Genomic DNA, 21,225 nt, shown 5'->3' on the forward strand with positions numbered 1-21,225 from the left:
TTCAGTGGCCAGCACAATCGCCAGATTTTGCCCTATGTGATTTTTTCCTGTTAGGCTACCTTAAACTGTTGGTATACACTGATCGTCCAAAGAGCCTTCGTCATCTTCGACATAAGCACAGATATGCTGAAAAAGATAGAAAACAATTTCAAATTCCGACTGTTTCAACGCTTTGATGAGAAAGGTGGCCACCTCCTAGTTGTCGTTCTTAAAACCAAATAAAATAAAACTTTAAATGTACTTCTATACACAGAAAAAATTATTAAATCAAAATTGCCAATACAAGGAAGTAACTACGCCCCACCCTGTACAAAAAATTGATACTATCCAGAGAAGAAAACTGCAAAATTAAGCTGTTTTCAGGCAAGTACAAAAGAAGAAGGCGATGATTTTTGCAAGAGAGCACTCAGAGCAGTGAATGGGATGAATGAAATTAAACTGAGGTCTGTGTTTAGGGGCCGGTTATAGCTTCCAGTAAATATTCAACAGGAGAGATCTGATCTATTAGAGTTAATAGTTATCAGTTAATTTGCGTCATAAAATTAGAGGTATTAAATAACCAGGAGCTTTGCACCTCCTTTTTTAACTGATGTCATTGGAATAGTACAAAATTTTAACGCCATCAAGAAGGCGTAAAGGTATTTGTTTGCATTTTGCAGTCAGCTGATCAGTAAAAATTACATTTCATTATTAACATAGTAAATGCATTCAACATCCGAACTCTTCAAACTTCTTATTTAATTCTTGTGAGTCATGACCATGAGTATGTAAGTGAACGTTAAGAAAAATACAATGTGGAGCCCATTGAAATTTTGTTGAAACAAAACTGTGGGAGGTGGAAAAAAAACCAAACAAAAATTTAAAAAAAAAAAAACAAAAACTGATGTCGATAGATAAAATGAATATATTTTTGTTTCTTCTTGAAAATAATATATATAAAAATATACCTTTCTTAGAGGTTAATGGTTTACAAATAGAATACGCACTACATAAATGAAATGTTGTTCTTTTTAAATGAATAGTAAATGTGTGTATTTTTAAGCTATAATATTTTTAAAAATCGAATTAATTATAATAAAATTAACAAACAAAAATTAAAATTTCAAAATCAATGTTTTGAAGTAATGAAACTTTTTATGCTTGTACAAATATAAATCAATACAAAGAAATTATTTAATAATGTAAAGAGAACCCCCTCTGCGTATAATATTAATTTTCTGTTAATATTGGGTTTCCTCTTAATTTTTGTTTTGTTTTATTTTAAATAGATATGACCTAACTTAAATATTTCTTTAGTTGTTATATTATATATGAGTCTCAAAGTTGTCTACGTTTTAAAAAAAAGAAGGATCAGAAACGATACAAGAAAATTATTATGTTAAGGTTTAAAAGCATTTTAAATGCGTCAATCGAATAAAATAACAGCAAAACTAATTTATTAACTGTTTTAAGAGAAAAAATAAATAATATAGTAAATTATGGTTAGGAGAATTCCTTTTAATTAAGTTGAACTTAAAAAAAGGTACCTAAAGCAAAAAACCTCTTGGATGTAGGTATGTACTTTACTCTCATTATTTAAGCAAACATTTGCAGCGTTGTCTTAATTGTTGTTTGATTTTCTTTAATATAACATTTTGTTTTTGGCTAATAGAAAAGTATTTTTTTTGTGTTGTTTAAATAATGATAAAAAAATATTAAAAATAATAAACTTTACGTTATGCTATTGATGTTGTTCTTTTGTGGTTATTCTTTGAAAGAAACTTTATTTCTAGTTTCCTTTAGCTGCTTCTTTTGCAGCCATAATCAAAGGCGTCAAGCTTGCTAGTGGACGAGCTAGTTTAAGGAAAGGATGCTGAAAGAAAAAACAAAAAACAAATAAGTTAAACTCATATAAAATTAAAATATATTATAATTTGTATATTTAATTAGTTACCTTTAATAAATCCAACGCACTGGAACGTCGATCTACTTCAACTTCTAGACATTGATCGAGAAAATCTTGAAATACTGGCGAAAGTTTATCTTTTTCTTTGATTTCTGGTTTACCATTTGTGGCAATAAGGTACAATGCTTTTAGTGGGTTCTCATTTAAGTAAGGCGGTTCACCCTCGACCATTTCGATTGCCATAATACCAAGCGACCACAAATCAACCTGTTAACGAAATTAAAATTATTTTGAAGTCTCTTAATCAATCTTAATGTTCCAGACCCCAATAAATTAATATAAAAGACTATCAAACGTAAAAAATAAAAGCCACAAAGCCTATGTAAAATATAATAGGACAAGAGCTGATGAAGATTATGAATCTTTTTTGATTGTAAAACCACTAATTACAGAGTATTCTAATTCTTTATAAAAATCTAATCCAGATAGTTTCTGGAAATTCGTAAATTGTCTTTGTCAAATTTATCGTCAACTACTCATGTGTGCAAAGAGAAGCTTAAAGAAGCTTTCATAGATACAAACGATGACTAGGTCAATTTTAATTAAAAGTTGGTGAGATCCTAGAAGAATCTAATGCCAAAGAATGACAATGGATCACAAAATGGTGAAAATTTTGCCGATGAGGCCACAAATTAGAATACCAAACGTGATCTTCCGTCCGATAGTCGTTGGTACAAAATTCCTATGCCTACCAAAAGATAATTAGCCAAGAGCAATTGATAAGTTCTACACAAATAAAGTGGTTAGGGTACTTATTCAGCAAATCGCCGATCCCTCACACATCATTGAGTGTGAGAGATTTTCTAAATGGAAGCGACTTAAGAAATCAATGGCATTATGTGCTCCGTTTTTGTTTTATTATTAACCTCGCCAGACGAGGCAAGAAACTATTGGAGGATGTCTCTTTAACCCCAACAGAAATCGTTGCTGCGGAAAACTTCCTTTACTTCCTTCCTGTCAATCTCAATCGTTTTCAAAAGAGTGGTCTGTACTCAAGAAACACAAATATGGTAACGCAAATAACATAACGCTGGAAAAAACAAGCCTCTTATATAAGACCAGCCCATACATGGACCCAAACAATGTAATTATAATTAAAGTTCGTATAGAAGCTTGATGCTTGCAAAAGACCTATCATTCAGCCTAATAATCACCGTATTACCTTTCTCATAATTCAAGACTACCACTAAAAGTTGTCAACGAAATTCGTCAAATATTCTTCATACCATCACTAAGAGCCACGGTGAAAAAAGTCGAACTCGCCTGTCAGTTGTGCCAAATTTGTAAAGCAAAACCTGAACCTCCATTGATGGCCGACCTACCTCCTGCAAGACTCAAGTCATTTACGAATCCATTTTCTTATGTTGGCGTCGATTACTTCAGGCCCATGTTTGTCGCTGGGGGGAGGCGTCTGGAGAAACGTTGGAGGGTCTATTTACCTTTTTAACTATCAGAGCCATCCATGTAGAGGTCACAGCCTGTCTAACGACTCCTGTATCTTCGCGATTAAACGCGAACCTGTTGAGTTTTGGAGTGACAACGGCACTAATTTTACTAAAAAGTTAAGAATGCAGTTGCTAGCATATCGCATAGTAGCGATCTATTGGAGAAAGTTATGAATCAGGGCATGTACTTGAAATTCATCCCACCAGCTTACCCTCAAAAGGGAGGGAGCTGGGAGCGCCTGGTTTAAGAAGCCTTGGGGCAAATAACAACTAATCGAAACCCCAAAGATGAGCTACTTCTAAGTATGATGGCCGAAGTCGAACACATTATCAATTCTAGGCCTTTGACCTATCGTCGATATCGAAACTGAAGAGGCTTAAACACCAAATCGAAACTTCGGAAATCACGTTTGGAAACGTCCGGTATACCTACCTACGTTGACTATTAGGTCCAAGTGGTTCGTTGAGACAAAAACTTTAGCTGTAATTATTGTAGATGAAAATAGTCCCAGAAATTACTGGCCGAAAGGGAAAGTAGTAAAAACTTTACCAAGCGTAGATGGCCATGTACGGTCGGCTGTTATTAAGACAAAAGATGGAGTCTACACGCGCCTGGCCACCAAGTTAGCAGTTCTCGAAGTGGGTCAGCTAGGAATTAATAATCCGAACGAGACGTCCGTCTTACCAGGAGGGAGTTGTTCAATTTATTTCACATTAATTAAAACTCAACCTTCAAATATTTCTCTTTAAAATCTAAGCAAAATGACTTAAAAGTAAGTTTTAATTAAAACTTGAATTTCATTTATCATAATTAACATATTTGTAATGGGTCCGATTTATCAAATTGAAAATTTTGATATTTCTCGACGTTTCAAGGTCCCTAGAATCGAAATAAAAGATTTTTAGAAAGATGTCTGTGCGTGCGTGTGTACGTACGTTTGTACGTCCGTACGTTCGCGACGTTTTTTTCGTCCTCCATAGCTCAAGAACCAGAAGAAATATCAACTTCATATAAATTTTGTTATACAGATAATAAGGCAGAAAGATGCAGAAAGGGCTCTCAAGAAAATTGCATGGGTGGTTTTTTTTACCATAGCAGTTTGAAAAAAAGGTGAAAATTTTGGTTAACCCTAAATATCTTACGAAAAACTCTTAGAGACTTAAATTAAATTTTTTGTAATATATTGTAACGTGATACCAAACAGGTATATTTTTTGAAAAAAATCAATATAACGTTTTTTTTTTATAAATCAATAAAACTGAAAAAAAAAAAATGTGTCACCCCCAAAATTTTACGACTGAAACATGATTACATCTCTAAAACAATTTTGTGCAACGAAGAATAATGTTTTGACAGTTTTTTTTATAAAAAATAAAAATCTAAAAAAAACATTACTCAAAGTTCGTAAAAATTGAATATCGATTTAAATATCTTTTCAAAAACTTGAAATTTAGGCTTCAAGCTTATTTTATCTTATAAGAAATATTGTTTTCAACATTTTGAAAATCGAATTGACAGTTTTTTTTACAAAAAATGAAAACCTAAAAAAAAGTATAAAAGTTGGTAAAAATTGATTTTCGACTCAAATATCTTTTCAAGACTTTGAGCTATTGGCTTTTATTTACTTTTATCTTTCAAAAAATCTTGTTGTCAATATTCAGTTAAAGTTTGAAAAAAATCGAATTGACAGATTTTAAAAAAAAATTAAAAACTGAACAAAAAATTAACAACATTTGGTAAAATTTTAAAAAAATCGAATTGAAAGTTTTTTTTACAAAAAATAAAACTCTAAAAAAAAGCAATACTAAAACTTGGTAAAAATTTACTTTCGGCTCTAATAGCTTTTCAAAAATGTAAAATATTGGCTTCAAACTTATTTTATTTCACAGAAAATATTGTTTTCAATATTAATAATTTTTATATAAGAATCTAACAGTCCGTTTTTTTATAAAAAATAAAATCTACAGAAAATAGTACGAAAATTTGGTAAAAATTGATGCGAGTACATATAGACAAACTTTTAAGCAAGACAAATCGACAGACGGGATGGGAAGATATCAGTGTGGGTCGCATCCCAGCCTCTTTTTTTCAAAAATTTAAAGCCCTATTTTGTAAATTCTTTAATAAAGAAAAGTCATAAGCTAAAAATTTGGAACTATTATTGCTTAGCCGCAACAGATGACAACAGTTCTTAATCTTCTTTTTCTTCTGAAGTAAATGTTTCTCACTTAAATTCAATTAATGTAAGATAAACGAGCTGCGCAGAGTATCATGAAATTGGACGAGTGTTTTAGTCCAGGTCTCGATGGTGTAACATCCTCCATTATAAAAAAATGTGTTGCTTTTTAACCATATCTGTTATGTGTTCTCTTTATAGAGTCTTTCAAAAGTTCGGTTTTTCATAATATCTGGAAAAGTGCATTCATTATACCTGTGCACAAGAAATGTCCTAAAAATGAAGTAATCAACTACAGACCTATAGCTGTAGCTTTTGTTTAGATATTTTTGAAAAACGTGGACAAGTAGATCGTGCATTTATTAATTTTAGTAAAGCTTTTGACAAGTTGTGTCACAATACATTAATTTTCAAATTAAACAATGAGGGTTTTAACATCAACTTCTTAAATTGGACCTTATCGAATTTAAAAAAAAAATAGATTTTATAATGGGTATTGGGATTAATTTGTTGTAAAGTCTGAAGTCCCTCAGGGCAGCCATTTAGGTCCAACTCTATTTATTTTATTTACAAATGACTTGGTTTCGATCATAAAACAACTCGTCTGTCCTGATTACATTAACCAAAATTTTGTGTCGATATTTTCCAGTTTTCAACAAATTCTGTTGTTGTGAAATCAGTAACATAAACGCTCTAAATTGTATTGATAAACGCCATCTATGAAGGAGTTTCGGCAACAAATTTTTCCGTCAAACTCGTCACAAAGGGTGCAATACGAGAAATGAGTGTTTGAGAAATTCAAAATTGTATAAAAATACGAGAAATGAGTGTTTGAGAAATTCAAAATTGTATAAAAAATATAAAAATAAAAAGTAGTGCTTGATAAAAAAAATTACCAGTAAAGCAAATCATCTCTGAAGTGCTAGGTTTCACACGAATGCCGGCAAGCGCACGCAGCGAAACAAGAGGCATACAAAACGGCGCTGCACAAAAGGACTAGAGCTGCTCGCGAGTTCTACGAGCAGAAGAGGAGAGAAGAACACCGGCTTCTTAGATGGAAGCTTCAAATCGATACCCACCATCTCCTTATCGATTTTAAAGCCGCGTATGACAGCATCTATAGGTAAGAGCTCCACCGAGCAATGTCTAGTTTTGGCATCCCCGTCAAACTTATCCGTTTGTGCAGAATGACGATGGAGAATGCACGCTGCTCAATCAAGGTCGGGAAAGATCTTAACGATGCATTTGATGTCAAAAAAGGTTTTAGACAAGGCGATGCACTGTCATGCGACTTTTTCAACATTGTTCTGAAAGAATTGTGCAAAACTCAACCGTCAACACTAGAGGCACAATCTTCCAACGGTCCATCCAATTACTCGGATACGCAGATGATATTGACATAATTGGAAGATCAAAGCGTGATGTCAGTGGAGCGTTTTTGAGCATTGCGACGGAAGCGAAGAAGATGGGTTTAGTGGTCAATGAGGGCAAGACTAAGTATATGCTGTCATCAAAAAAGGACACCGAACAACGACGTCTTGGACAAAACGTCACCATGGACAGCCATAACTTTGAGGTAGTTAAGGACTTTGTCTACCTAGGCACCCCTATTAATACAGACAATGACACCAGCGCTGAATTCAAACGAAGAATAACTCTTGCAAATCGCTGCTTTTTTGGACTTAGAAGGAAATTGAGAAGTAAAGTCCTCTCTCGAGCATCTAAAATCAGCAGCTATAAGAAACTCACTATCCCTGTCAAAGAAAGATGAGAGCGTCTTAGGATGCTTCGAGAGAAAAATTCTTCGGGTAATTTTTGGTCCCGTACGCATAGATGGCGAATGGAGGAGAAGATATAACGACGAACTGTACGGGCTGTACAGCGACACTGAGCTAGTTAGCAGAATTAAAGTCCAACGGCTTAGATGGCTAGGTCATGTATAGCGGATGGACATCAACGCTCCAGCCTGGAAGGTCTTCGAATCCAATCCCGAGGGACGGCGCAGTAGAGGAAGACCGCGACTCAAGTGGCGCACCCAGGTGGGAGAGGACCTCAACCAACTTGGCGTGCGAAACTGGAGACAGCTAGCTAGGGACCGAGCTGGCTGGAGACGCATGTTGGTTGAGGCCCACCTTAAGTAAGTAAGTAAAGCAAATAATATAAATTTTATTGACAATGTGAATTTTTTCGATTTTATGAAGTAAAAAGTAATTATAAGTTAAAAAAACGGTCTGGATCAAATATGGCACACCATGCAACAGCAAAAAAGTTGAATATTTTGTTGTGTCTGCATTCATACATTTTTACGGGTCCCATAAAAAACAAACTGCAAACTTATTTTACAACTTCCTGTATTGCCCTAGGTCGTGCACAAAAATGGCATTCATATATAAGAAATTGTATTTACAATAGGAATCGAACGATCGTAATAATTTCATTGGAATACGTTGCAGATAACGGATTACTATAAAAGCGATTTTTTTTTTTATTTTTTATAAATGCAGTTTTTTGAGTGCAAGTAAGTTTAAGAGTTAAAAAGTGTTCAAATTTCGATTTCGTAGTTATTTATACGAACATTACAGAATTAAGGACCCACATCGGTTTTATCCATACTACTATACAAAATTTTCGCTACAACAGCAGTGACGAAGATCTTTCAGATGATGAGCACGAGGTGAACAGATGTAAAAATCTTCCGCCTCTACATATTCCAGAGTCCGATGAATTGGGAATAAGAAGATAACATTCCTCTTTCCCAGATGGTACCTCCCTTAAATAGAAGTGCGAGAGCTGAAACACTCCGATGGTGGGATGGGTTTTTGGAAAAAGATGAAACCGCATTCACAGGTGATACGACATCACCTGAGGAAATAAGGAGCTTGGATACGCCAATAAAATTCTACAAGTAGTTGTTTACAGACGAAATGTTTAAATATATAGAAAATGAAACAATCAGATACTCCTGTGAAAAACGTCCCGAAAAAATTGCTCACATAACAGCAATGGAACTTGATCAGTTTTTTGGAATATGCCTTTACATGTCTATCGTAAAGTTACCATCAACTAGGTTTTATTGGAATGAAAGCCTAGGTTACCTAAAAATTAACTCTGTAATAATAATAAAAAGGTTCACACATTTCAAACCAACTCGACGTAAGTACGCAAAGGACAATGAGGACATGATACCCTTAATAAAATAAGACCATTCTTGGACCAAACAAGGCAAATACTCCTTACTGTCCTTAGATAAGAATATATGGCAGAAGACGAACAAATTATACCAACCAAAAAACACACAAATGGGTATATAACAATTTTGTTCTCAGTGGTAGCTCTGGGTGCAGTTACGACTTTGAACTTTATATTTGAGCCCAAGGACATGTACAATTGTACACCGATTTGCCAAAAATTAGTACATCCAGAGACGTTGTTTTTCGACTGCCGAGAACTATTCCCGACGGATTCAACTACAAATTATTCTTTAACAACTGGTACACTTCCTTAACGCTATTGAATTATCTGGCAAAGAAAGCGATTTTACCGTTAGGAACTATACAAGCCAATCGGATTCCGGGTTAAAGTTTCTACCGAAAACGAATTGACAAAAAAAGGAAGAGCTGCAACTGTGGAAAAACTGGCTACAGTTGAAAACCTGGATACGAGTATTATGGTGGTAACATGGTTTGACAACAGAATTGTAAACCTTGTTTCCACATGTATCAGGAGCAAACCGTCTTTTGAAGTCCAACGCTTCAACAAAAAAGAAAAGAGCTACCAAACTGTATCATGTCTAAAGGCAGTCATGACATATAATCGGCATATGGGTGGAGTTGATATGTTTGATGCTTTTTTTGGATACTAGAATAAAAATTAGATCAAACAAATTTTACCACAGAATATTTCCACATGATCGACATGACAGCCGTGAATTCTTCGCTATTGTGCAGACGAACGCTTAATGGTTATAGGCGTGGCTGCCACTAGCAGATTTCAAGTGCGCGATAACCTAAGATCTATGCCATGTCAGCAAACTAAGTACAACTAAAAAAACGTGAACGACGCTCTTATGTCATGGAGAACAATCTACAATTGAAGAAGTTGAAAGGACCAATTCCCATAATGGCATCGAATGTCGTTTGATAAGATCAATTAGATCAACTCTTTGCTTGAATGAGAAAAGAAACTGGGGTGGAATCGGCTAAGGTGATTGTTGACTATCAATTTTTTGATAGTCAAATTGACTATCATTTTCATTCCGTCTGTGTAAGATGATTCAAATTGTCAAATTTCAAGTTAACTTCTAATGAGCATTTAAGCTGCAGTTAAGAAAGCTTATAAGATCCTATCCTATCCTATTCATAAATAGATTCGGTCGCGATTTCCGTGACCCTTACGTTCTTACGCTCCACTTTGTTTTATTTTTAAGACCTATAACTTGAATATTGTTCTTTCCCTTACTCTCCAAGGATCGCTGTGTTAACTGTTCAACACTCAACAGTCATAGAAAGTATTTGCAATTTTGTTTTATAGTTGGAATTATTAATGGGTCAATATCATCTCTATCAGTTCTAAGTCAGTTAAATTTTAGTTTTAGTCACACAAGTACTCGTTAAGAGCACAACAGCACTTGTGCCGTATATTTATAAAAGATCAAACTATGGTGCAAAATAGCCCCTTCAATCAATTAATTTCAAAATATAATAAATTTATATAGTCTATAAATGACGTTTTTATAATAAAAAAAAACTTACTTTTGGTCCATATTGTTTTCTCGTCACGACTTCTGGTGCCATCCAATAAGGCGTGCCTACCATTGTTGTGCGTTTTGATTGTTCTGGAGATATTTGTGCACAAAAACCAAAATCGGTAAGTTTGACACTGCCATCGAGTCCTAGCAGTATATTATCACTCTTAATATCCCTATGTATCACCTGGTTGCTGTGTAAAAACTCAAGAGCCTGCAGTACCTCACGACAAACAGCTGCAATCTGACCTTCGTCCATGCACGTTTCAGTGACAACGTCGGTCAGCGAGCCGCCCGGTAGGTACTCCATCACCACCCAAAGCTCCTCCGAAACGAGGTAACTATCAAGATAGTTCACAACGTTCGGATGCTTGTTTTCTCGCATCACCAGAATCTCATTGATGATTAGCTCCTTCTTTGGTTGTTGGCTTAAGTTCATCTGTTTGATGGCCACTTCCATGCCGGTTGAAGATTCAATTGCCGTGTAAACGGTTCCTGAAGCGCCTTGACCTATTTTTTCCATTTTGGTATATTTGCGATTGGGATCACCTACGCTGACAATTGTACGCAATTTTTCCAGAATCTCCTCATCGGACATTTTCTTTTTCTTAGCTGTCGTGGAACGTTGTTGATGCTGAGGAGCGGACACATTGGCATTAGTAGTGGTCGTGGTAGTAGCTGCGGGTTGGGTATGATTCATAGTGGCAGAATCATTTGCAGATGAGAACGCATCTGAAGTGGGCGTGGCCGGGGTTATAGTGGTTGTGGTTGTAGTTGTTGCGGTCACAGCAATCGCCGGTTCAGGTTGTGGTGATGGTGATGACGATGGCGGTGGTGGTGGTAGTGTGGAAGCAGCAGTCACCATGGAAATGGGGGAATCGATCACAGAAAAAGATGAAAACACCGCCGGATTAATCGATTCGTTGATCGAAGGGAACGAAGAGAATGAGGAAGTAGAAGAATCATGATTAGTCGTTGTGGAATTATCAATAAATTGCATTGTTATTGTTGATGCACTACTATTGACAACATTGTTAGTAGTAGATAGATCTGAAGAAGCATTGTTAGTAGTAGGAGAAGCTATTATGGTAGTGGTAGTGGTAGTATTTGTAGTATCATAAAGGTTATTACTTGCGTTATTCTTATTTTTATCAAGAGTGCTTGCAGGACTCTTGATTGTGGCTGCATTGTGTTGTGTCATCGGTGTGGCCGTCGTCGTTACGTTTGTTGGTGGCTGGTGATGATGTATGGGTACCACCGGGAGCGGTTGTTGCTGCTGCTGTTGTTGTTGTTGGACTGCATTCGTAACAGTTGCTATCGACTGGGGTTGAGCGCTCATGTTATGGTGTACTGGTGTAGTTGGAAGCGCTCCATCTTCGATAGGCCTCGTATAAATAGATTTTGTTCGTTCTGGTCGGCTAGCGATAGGTGGTGGCGGTGCTGGCAACGCAATATCATCTTCATTGGTGGAACTATGAGACGATGTTGCAAATGCATTGTACGAATGTGATTGACTTAGAGGAACCGTATGGGTGCCTCCACTTACACCACCTATATTGAGGTTCGCCACACCAATTAGGCCGCCACTATTCGAGCCATGAATTTCTGAGTCAGTAGGTGTACTGCTTGGACTGCTGCTACTGACACGACTCAATGATGAACCTAGAAATAGAACATTTGTAGTTGGAATAAGGACAAATATAAAACGTTTTAAAAATGCAAACTTAAAAAGCAACCATTAGCATTTCAATTTACAAATTCACTGAGATTTGTTTGAGGAATTTTGGGGCGTTGAATTACCTTAATCTTATTGAAAAGTCAATCGTGTCCTTACACACAAGATTTCAACATAACTGGTTTAATAAAACCCCATTTATTCTCTGTGGGGAATTCAACTCCTGAAACACACTTTGGGGATCTCCAAAAACAAACAAAAAGAGCAAACTAATTGAACAGTTCTCCACTGACAGTAGTTGTTGTATATTAAAAAATGGATCCCACACCATCATTTTTCAACATACATTGAGATAACTTGTTGCTCATCAAAACATCTTGTAAACACAAATTGGGAAACATTAGACGACTTACACAACAGCGACAACTTCCCTATCCTTACGACTGTTAATATAGGACGAACTACGACTGTTAAAATAGAACGAACAATACCAATCACAACAAGCGCAAGATTTAAAACTGACCAAGCCAACTAGCCACTTTATAAGGAAAATTCTGAACTACTGTCTAACTTTAACGTAGCCCAAAACAACAACAACGAAACTGACTTATAGCTTAAACGTATTATATCCGCCGCCAGTCTGTCCATTCCTCAGACTTTCCCAAATACGAAACACAAACAGGTAGTAGAATGGTGGAACCGCGAAATATTAGAACATTAAAAAGTAAAATTTTGACGTTTTCTAAAAATAAGCAAAGCCAACAGTTTAATGGAAATAACATCCAGAATCAACAAAAACACTTTTCTAACCATTTCTTAGATGAAAAAACGCCAACGCCTTAAATTTCGCTCAAACACAACAAAGTTGGGAAAAAAACTAATAACGTCTACTCTTCCAGGTACCTACTACGGTATTCCTCAGAGATCACCTCTTTCATTAATACTCTTTGTTATTGTTTTCGATGATACAAACGCAATTTTGATGAAGTATCATCTTTAAGATCATTGCAGTTATGCAGATAATATGTATGTATATTGTATGAACAATCTGGTGCAAAACTTTCAGTTGAAAAATGTAAATTGCTATAAATGTTAAACAAATTGTCAACAACTCAACCTCAACATTAACAACACCATGAACATAAAGAGTGTTAACAATTTAAGCCTTTTAGGATTAATATTTAACTGTAAATATTCATGGGAACAACATTGATAAGAACTTAAAAAATGCCTAGCTGCACAAACTAAAAGTAAGATATTTAGCATCAAATAAAAGCAATGTATATGTCAACACCCTTTCATGCATAACCAAAACTTTAGTTCCAAGTACAATTGATTATGGGTTTTGCTTATATGGTTAATGCCCAAATTATGTATTAACCATTATTAAACTTATCTACCCCGCAACTACAAGAAGAATTAACGGCTTTCTAAAAACTCCAACAAAAAATATCCTAGCTGAAGATGGGATTCTCAACATCGAAGAACTGACATAAGAAAAAAAAAAAACAATAAATAAAAAATTAACAAAACGAATTCCTAAATTCTAGATCAAGATTTAGCTAACCAAAAGAGAACAGCTCATCACCTCACGCTATCCACCATGGTTTATCAAACTTGAATTGCCGATTCGAGACCAAACTAATCGCCAGCTATATTCTAGTATTGCATCTTCACCGAGCGACGGCTTTAAAATTCGGACACAACATCTTATGGTGATCGATGAAAACTGATCAACTATAAGCATTGGCATTCTCGCTGAATTTTCTTCGGTTTTTATAGCAGAAGCATTGATGCTATACTACAGGCTACTAAAGCTTGCAGCCTAAAAAAAACTTATGCTCCGGCAACATCTCAGTAATCAATGAAATGCACAACGCAAACAACAACACCCAAATTATGTCAGTAATAAGATATGAAAACATAAGATTGAAAAACATTAAAATAATGTGAACCCCTGGCTATGTTGGAATAAGCGGAAATGAATAAGCCGACAGTGCAGCTAATTCAGCCAAAAACGCACCTGTATGCACCTTCAACATCTTCACTAAAATTGCCACGACTACAACCTGTATCACCCACACTACAAGTACATAAGCCTCTTAAAATCAACGCCTCCGTTCCCTACTAACTGTTCGAAACACAAATCACTAAATTTGTTAGACTTCGACTCGGACACACTACTGCTTCCCACCAGCATCTTCTTATCAAAAAAGAAACCGCAACCTTTTGCCTTCATCTAAAACATATTTTGCTAACTTTGTCCATTGTTGCAGCCTATAATTAACCCTATGTGGTCACACGGGTGCAAATCGAGCAGGCCAAAAAATTCAAAGTTCCCGCACTTTTAGCACAAGCGCTTTAGCGCCATCTAGTGGGCATGGTAATTATGTCCTACTATAGGGCTACCAACGGGTAAGTAGTGCGGCGTAAGTCACTTCAAGGGCAAAAATTTGCACCACTGTGACTTTAGTGTCGTAAAGTTCCGTCGGTTCTTCGCGATTTGTTTTTACTCTTTATTTGACGCTACTGTCTTCTGTAAACCATAAAGCGGAAATAGATCCAATAAATGTTTTGGATTAAAATAAAAATAAAGGTGGAACTGCCATGTTTGACTAACAATGCCACGCTTACTCGACAGGTCGTGGTACAAGACGCTGGCATTTCAAATTTTTTACAAACATGATCGACCAAACTGGCATTAATGCCTATATTTTGTATATTTCAAATGCTCTTATCGAGAGATTGACTAGACAAAAGATTTAGGATTTGCCTAAGTGGAAAACCTGTTGGGTAAGCGTATAGAGTCACGAAGTTTGCGATCAGAGCTGCGAAAAAGAATTAACAACATTTTGTAAATCGATGAGAAAATCATCACAAATGTCAGAATTGTGAGGGAGGAAACTTGAGCGAAGTGTCATTTGTGCGTAGGGCCGTAAGCTACGCGGACTGGTGCCAAATGATCAGTTTGTCATCGTCGCGTTTGCATATTTCAAGCACCGGGAACAATAGTAAAATTGTCCTAATCAAAAAACCTTTTTCTCATTTCTTTCTACAACTAATAAACTGCAAATATACCAAATTTCATATTTTTTGTTTATGTTTATATTAGTAAAACGCGATTTTTCAACAAAAAAAATTCATAAATAACATTTTTTTATAAGATGATGAATCTGCCTTGCACCATTGGATTCCTGAGAAAATTTTCCATAAAAAACACTGGTTTTTAATAAAATGAATAGGATTTATAAAATGCCAAAAGTACGGGATCCCAATTTGCACATGTGTGACAAATAAGTTTTAGGAGCGAGGTGTGGCCACAGAGGGTTAAAAAAAAAAACAATTCCATATATGAAATCCTTAAAAATCGCATCCTAACAAACATAAATAACATCATAAAATTTCTGAATAAAGCAAAAATTGTAACTTAACTTCTCAAGGAAAAAAGCCATAAGTCTCTATAGCTAGACTTGTGAATAAAAGTATTAATAATTACATATAATTTTTTAACTAAACAGAAACAGCTAATCCAAAACTCAAATCGTTTAACAGTTAATTTTGAGATTCAACTTTTTCAGTGTTTACTTAATATGGTATAATGAAACATGAAACAAATGGACCCTTAGAACACGAGAGGAAGACGTGAAAAGAAAACGGAAACATTCTGTTGTCGTCTATGAAAGAAATCAATTGGATTTATAATTCAACTATTGATTGAAAAAGATTTCCCCTGCCTTCCAATTATTGAGGAGAGCTATCGGGAATACAATTTTTGTGAAATTTGTAAATGTAGATAATTTTATACTTTTATGTGTAAGCTCAAATCTAACGGATTGGGTCCAGGTCATTCAGAAACTAAATTCTTTTTACACAAAAAAATCCAAGGGATTTTCATCCTATGAATTCCGGAAAAACATATTGTAATGTAGTAAAAAAAGAAACCGATAATTTTGTATATTATTGTTAAGAAAAAGAAATTCCAATATTACCTGAATGAGTTGTTGTTGGGTCAATCATATATTTGGAACTTTGCCTTTGTTTGCTAGTATTGTCAAACCATTTCAAAACATCCAATACAGCTTGAGGATTTTTCTTTTGCTCCTGCTTACTGATGTTTGAATGCATCAGTAAACGAGCCCATGCTTCTGGCATACCCTAAAAAATAGTAAAGAAAAATTATTGTAAGTAAAAATTTCATTTTATTTGTTTAGATAAAACAAAAACTACATTCTCGTGTCTGTTTTTTTAGTAAAATAAAATCAATTCTTTTTAATCAAATTATTATAAATTATTTGTTAAACAAAGCTATTTTTTTATTCTTTAATTGCGCCTTGAATGTCGGTGTTGTCTTCCAAGAATTTCTTACAAAAAAGCTTTATAATTTGAGATTTCCATACTTCTAGCCAAGCTACTTGGTTGTTTATAAAAAAATAAAATAATTTAATAAAACATAAAGCATGTACAAAATGCGTGTGTTTACTTTTTTCTAACAATTTGGCAATAATTAATACAAAAAAAGAACATAAATTAAAACAATACTAACGAAAAACCCAAACACAAAATTATAAGCAATACTTACTCTCATTGGCAGCTTGAAACAAAAGAAAAGAAAAAAAATATACATACATGACAACACCCCGCTCGGTTAAGAAAAACAATAACAATAAACCAAAATTTAAAGAATTTTACTTTAGTTAGTTTTTGTTCAAGTAAGCAAAACGTATAATAATAAGAATAACAGCAAAGAGGGTTGGAAAAGTATTAACAGGACTATAATTTAATAATAATAATAAGTAAAATTTAGTGAAACGAAATACGGTTAGTATGTTGCTAATGGACAAACATTCGATGCAAGCAATATAACAATATTGTATCTGTAAGGTATTTGTATTTTGTTTGTTTTGAATTTTTAGTGTTTAAAAAAGAAAAATCAAAGATTTAATTGATTTAAAGTATCGGTTATTTTTTGTGTGAACTTAAATAAGAAAAACATTTCTCTGTATGTATTTTCAAAGTTGATAAGATTTTACTACTCTCCACTGCCAAGCCATTTTAACATTTTGGTTTATGCCAGACCAAAGTATTTCAAATTTCTGTAACTAAATGTCTAAAAAGCAGTTTCCAACCAATTCCCACTTTTGTTTCGTCGTAACTTTGTCACCCTAACTTAACAGTGTGTTTGGAAAGTGTAATAAGAAGTGATCGCAAGTTGTTGTCAATAATATTTTTTTTACAGCTATAAGTTGGTGTTAAAATGGTAGACATGTGCATTCAGAAGGACACAAGCGTTCACAGGTTCTTCTCAAAACCCAAATCTGTCTATCAACTCCTACTCTCACCTTCCCGCGGTGAACATTGGGTGCCTAGAACCTCAACTGGAGATTAGGTTCCAACCGCAGTAGAAAGTTGTTGATTCCAAGATGGAATCAACGGTGGCGTCTACAGTTCCAGTTAGGATAAGCTACTACTTGAACACCACATAGGGATTCTACGACATATTCGAAGCTTAGGCCTGTAAGGAGCGGTTATGCTGGCTCTTGCCCTTGGAGGACCTGTTTCTTTAGGGTGAAGGTCGTGAGTCAGGGTGACTTCCTGACCACATAAAGAAAACCCAGTTGCGAAACACCAACAATCCTCAGATACGGACGGATTTACTGTTGACAACTCACGCAAATGATTTTGAGGACACGGAATTTGCGCGGGGAATGTTAGGTCCCTTAATACACTATGTGTAGCCGAAGAGTTAGAGGAGGCCCTAGACTACTATAAAGCAGACATCATCGCCATCCAGGAAATGCGATAGGATGGGTCAACCAAAAAGGGACAAAAACTGCGATATTTATTATGGTGACTGCTACCGAGACTAAATTAACAACGATTATTAGGATGCGGCTTTTTCATTGGAGCCAGACTTAAGCAACAAGTCTTGAGTTATAGGTGCATCAACGAGCGCTTCATGACCATCCGCATTAAGGCTACATTCGGCAACATTAGCCTTATATGCGTGAACGCCCCCACATAAGAGAAGAATGTCAACACCAAGGATATATTCTATGAGCTCTTGGAAAAAGCATATGAGCAGTGTCCTAGCTAGGACATCTTTGATGAAATAATCGGGTAAAACAGCCTGCACGACAACACTTCCGATAAAGGATTCAGACTTATCGATTTTGCTGCGGGCGAAACGTCATGGTAGCCAGTACGCGTTTTCCACATCTCAACATCCACAAAGGAAGTTAGAGTTCTCCAGATCAATCTATCGTAAACCAGATTGACCATATTGCGATTGACGCCAGACATGCTTTCAACATCATGGATGTCTGAACTTTCCGAGGAGCTAAGATCGAATCGGACCACAACCTCGTTGTAGCCAAGGTAGTACTTCGGGTTTTCAGACCCAAGGCAAAACAGGGAGACTCTGGGAGAAGGTACAACGTCGAACGGCTACAAGTCACAATTAACCTCTCTCGAAGTTCTCTACCGCTAACACAATGTATCGAAAACTAGTGGAAACATTGTCAAGATGCAATCCACCACCATCAAGGAACCCCTGGAGCTGCTCATGAGGTCTGTGAGCAGAAGAGGCGAGAGGAACACCGACTTCTCAGAAGGAAAAAGAGAGGGAATGAGAAGCGTCCGGTCGAATATGTTGACAGGTTTAAAAGCAGGAATGAAGTTCGAAAGTTTTATGAACAGGTGAAACGAAATTCACAGGTACATAAACCTAGAACCAAAGGCTGCAAAGACGAAAGTGGAAACATCATAGTGGAACCGCAGTCAATGCTGAGGATATGAAGGACTGTATAACGGCGACGACGAACCGAATTCAGCTGTCAGGCCGGGTGATCCAATCAACATAGACGACGAAATCCAATAATCCCGTCCTCCCGACTTAGACGAAGCAAAGATTGAAATATCTAAGCTGAAGTCTAATAAAGCCGCTGGAGCTGATGGCTTGAATGCCGAGCTCTTTAAAACAGCTGGAGACAAGTTGGTTAGGGGCATGCACCAACTTATCTGTAAGATATGGTCGGATGAAAGCATGCTCAATGAATGGAACCTCAGTATTGTTCGCCCGATCCTGAAAAAAGGAGACCCTCTAAACTGCCCCAACTATAGAGAAATCAGTCTACTTAACATCGCCTATAAAATCTATTCTGCCGTAATATGTGAACGTCTAAAGCCCATCGTCAACAACCTGATGGTCTATATCAGTGTGATTTTAGACAAGGAAAGTCCACATTCGATCAAATATTCACATTACGGCAGATCCTGGAAAAAAGCCAAGAACACCAAATCGACACCCATCATCTTTTCATCGATTTCAAGGCCGCATATGACAGCATCAACAGGGACGAGCTGTATAGAGCCATGTCTAGTTTTGGCATCCCTGTCAAACTCGTCCGTTTGTGCAGGATGACCATGAAGAATTCACGACCTACAACACTGACGTCTTGGTCAAAACGTCACCATCGACAGATGTAACTTTGAGGTAGTCAAGGACTTCGTCTACCTAGGCTCCGCTGTAAACGCAGAAAACAACACATGTAAAACTTTCATAAGTCTTCATTTTTAATTGGAATTATGGCAACGTATTGACTTATTTTGTTTGGGGTTTGATAAGTGCATTCGTTAATCAATTTTTAACAAAATAATAGACTCAGTTGTTTCCCCTCCTTAAAGCAATTTTTATCTGGTCCATATTCCCCCGACATTTAGAGAAGTGAAAGTTGTTCTTAAACCCAAAGCAAGAAAATGCTCGCAAGTCGCTCGCAAGAAAAATTGATTGATATCCATTAAAGAGCAAGTATTGATTCAAGACTTCTGTCCATGTCTCAACACGCTTACTTTAAAGACAAATCGCTGGAAATGGCGTTACACACATTAGTACATTAGCACCATCAAATACTCCTTACACCATAGAGTTCCCTATGGTGGCTTTCCTTGAAATCGTGGACACATCTGCACTAACATCTCTAAACGAAGAGCATTCGCTTAGGGAGTTAATTCATTTAATACTGACTTGTGGAATAATTAACTCAAAACTGGACAACTCTTTCGCTAGAAAATTCGTTAAGAGAGGGACACCGCAAGATGGTGTTCTATCCCCTCTCCTCAGCGGCCTGGTGGTAAATGAATTCATAACTGCTCTGGATGTGGAGGGTTTCAGAGTAATTGTCTTTGTAGATGACGTTGTTATAGCGATTTCAAGAAAGCATCTTAACACTCTATAAGAACTCTTGCAAAACGCCTTGGACAAACTAAACTAATAGTTTGGACTGATCATTGGATACCCTTCTCTACCTAACACATCTTTATATACTCAGCAAACAAATAGCTGCAAGATCTGCTATTCGCCTCCAAGCTTCATCGCAGTGGGTTAACAATACATTGGCCATTCTGTAATTCTTAAGTATTTAAAATCAATTCCAAAACACACCTATACCATCAAATCCCTAACTGCAATTCGACAGAAACTTCCAGATTTCTATACCTTTCAGATCTTTCTGGGAAGGCAGGGAAGACGAGGCAGTCATTGTAGCGTGTTCCAGGTGGCGATAAAAGAAGTCTTATCCTTGCTTAAAGAAAATGTGATATCAACATCTTATATCCGTATTTCCTGATATAGTCAGGCCGCTATCAAATCTTAGACTGTCTCTAAAAACTCTATAACAACGCTTCGTGTAAACAACTGCTAATGCAAGATGCTATAAAGAAGGCAAACATCACCAAGTGTCTGGTCACAAGAAACTTCTGTACTACACAAGATTTGAAGCGCTCAATGGGGCTTGCTATATCCAAGCAGATCGCATATAAGCTCGATAATCGGTGTCGTATCTGGGTACTGTCTTGGATCTAAACGATCTCAATCATATTAACATAATCCGTCTTTCATTTGGTAAGGGAATCAAACTGGTTTCTTTGAGTTTGGAAGAAAGCCTTAAGATTCATATTGTCCATTAAACTGGACCAAGTGTGTCCTACTCCATAACGGACAGCTTTTTTAACCTAACCTATCCTAATCTTTTGAAACCCACGATTCATATCTTCAAGAAAAATAAAAAACCGCTACTGGATGGATTATCCGCGTTTTACTTTACATATCCGATAATTAATGTAAAATTGCACAATGACTTAAATTTTAAGACTGAAATATTTCTTAAGATCGAGATCATTATGTTGTGCCTATAGAAAAAAGGGTAACAAAATAAGATAAGGAGTAGTGTTATGTAGTGCCA

The 21,225-nt window shown here is 36.0% G+C and overlaps 1 protein-coding gene across 4 annotated transcripts in view; it reads right to left on the reverse strand.

Moving 5' to 3' along the window:
• Positions 1-886: 886 nt before the first annotated feature.
• The window catches only part of LOC129938566 (serine/threonine-protein kinase Pak), a 45,321-nt gene continuing 24,982 nt past the window's right edge, over positions 887-21,225 (reverse strand). For all 4 annotated transcript variants that reach the window (XM_056046202.1, XM_056046205.1, XM_056046203.1 and 1 more), the window contains exons 4-8: positions 15,976-16,141; positions 11,443-11,973; positions 10,319-11,043; positions 1,934-2,152; positions 887-1,852 (exon numbers count right to left, since the gene is read on the reverse strand). In XM_056046202.1, the coding sequence (XP_055902177.1) occupies positions 1,769-1,852; positions 1,934-2,152; positions 10,319-11,043; positions 11,443-11,973; positions 15,976-16,141 (1,725 nt within the window). In that variant the 3' untranslated portion in view covers positions 887-1,768. The remainder of the gene's footprint in view (positions 1,853-1,933; positions 2,153-10,318; positions 11,044-11,442; positions 11,974-15,975; positions 16,142-21,225) is intronic.

The sequence above is a fragment of the Eupeodes corollae genome, chromosome 1 (genome assembly GCF_945859685.1).
Source record: "Eupeodes corollae chromosome 1, idEupCoro1.1, whole genome shotgun sequence".
NCBI classification, from domain to species: Eukaryota; Metazoa; Arthropoda; class Insecta; order Diptera; family Syrphidae; genus Eupeodes; species Eupeodes corollae.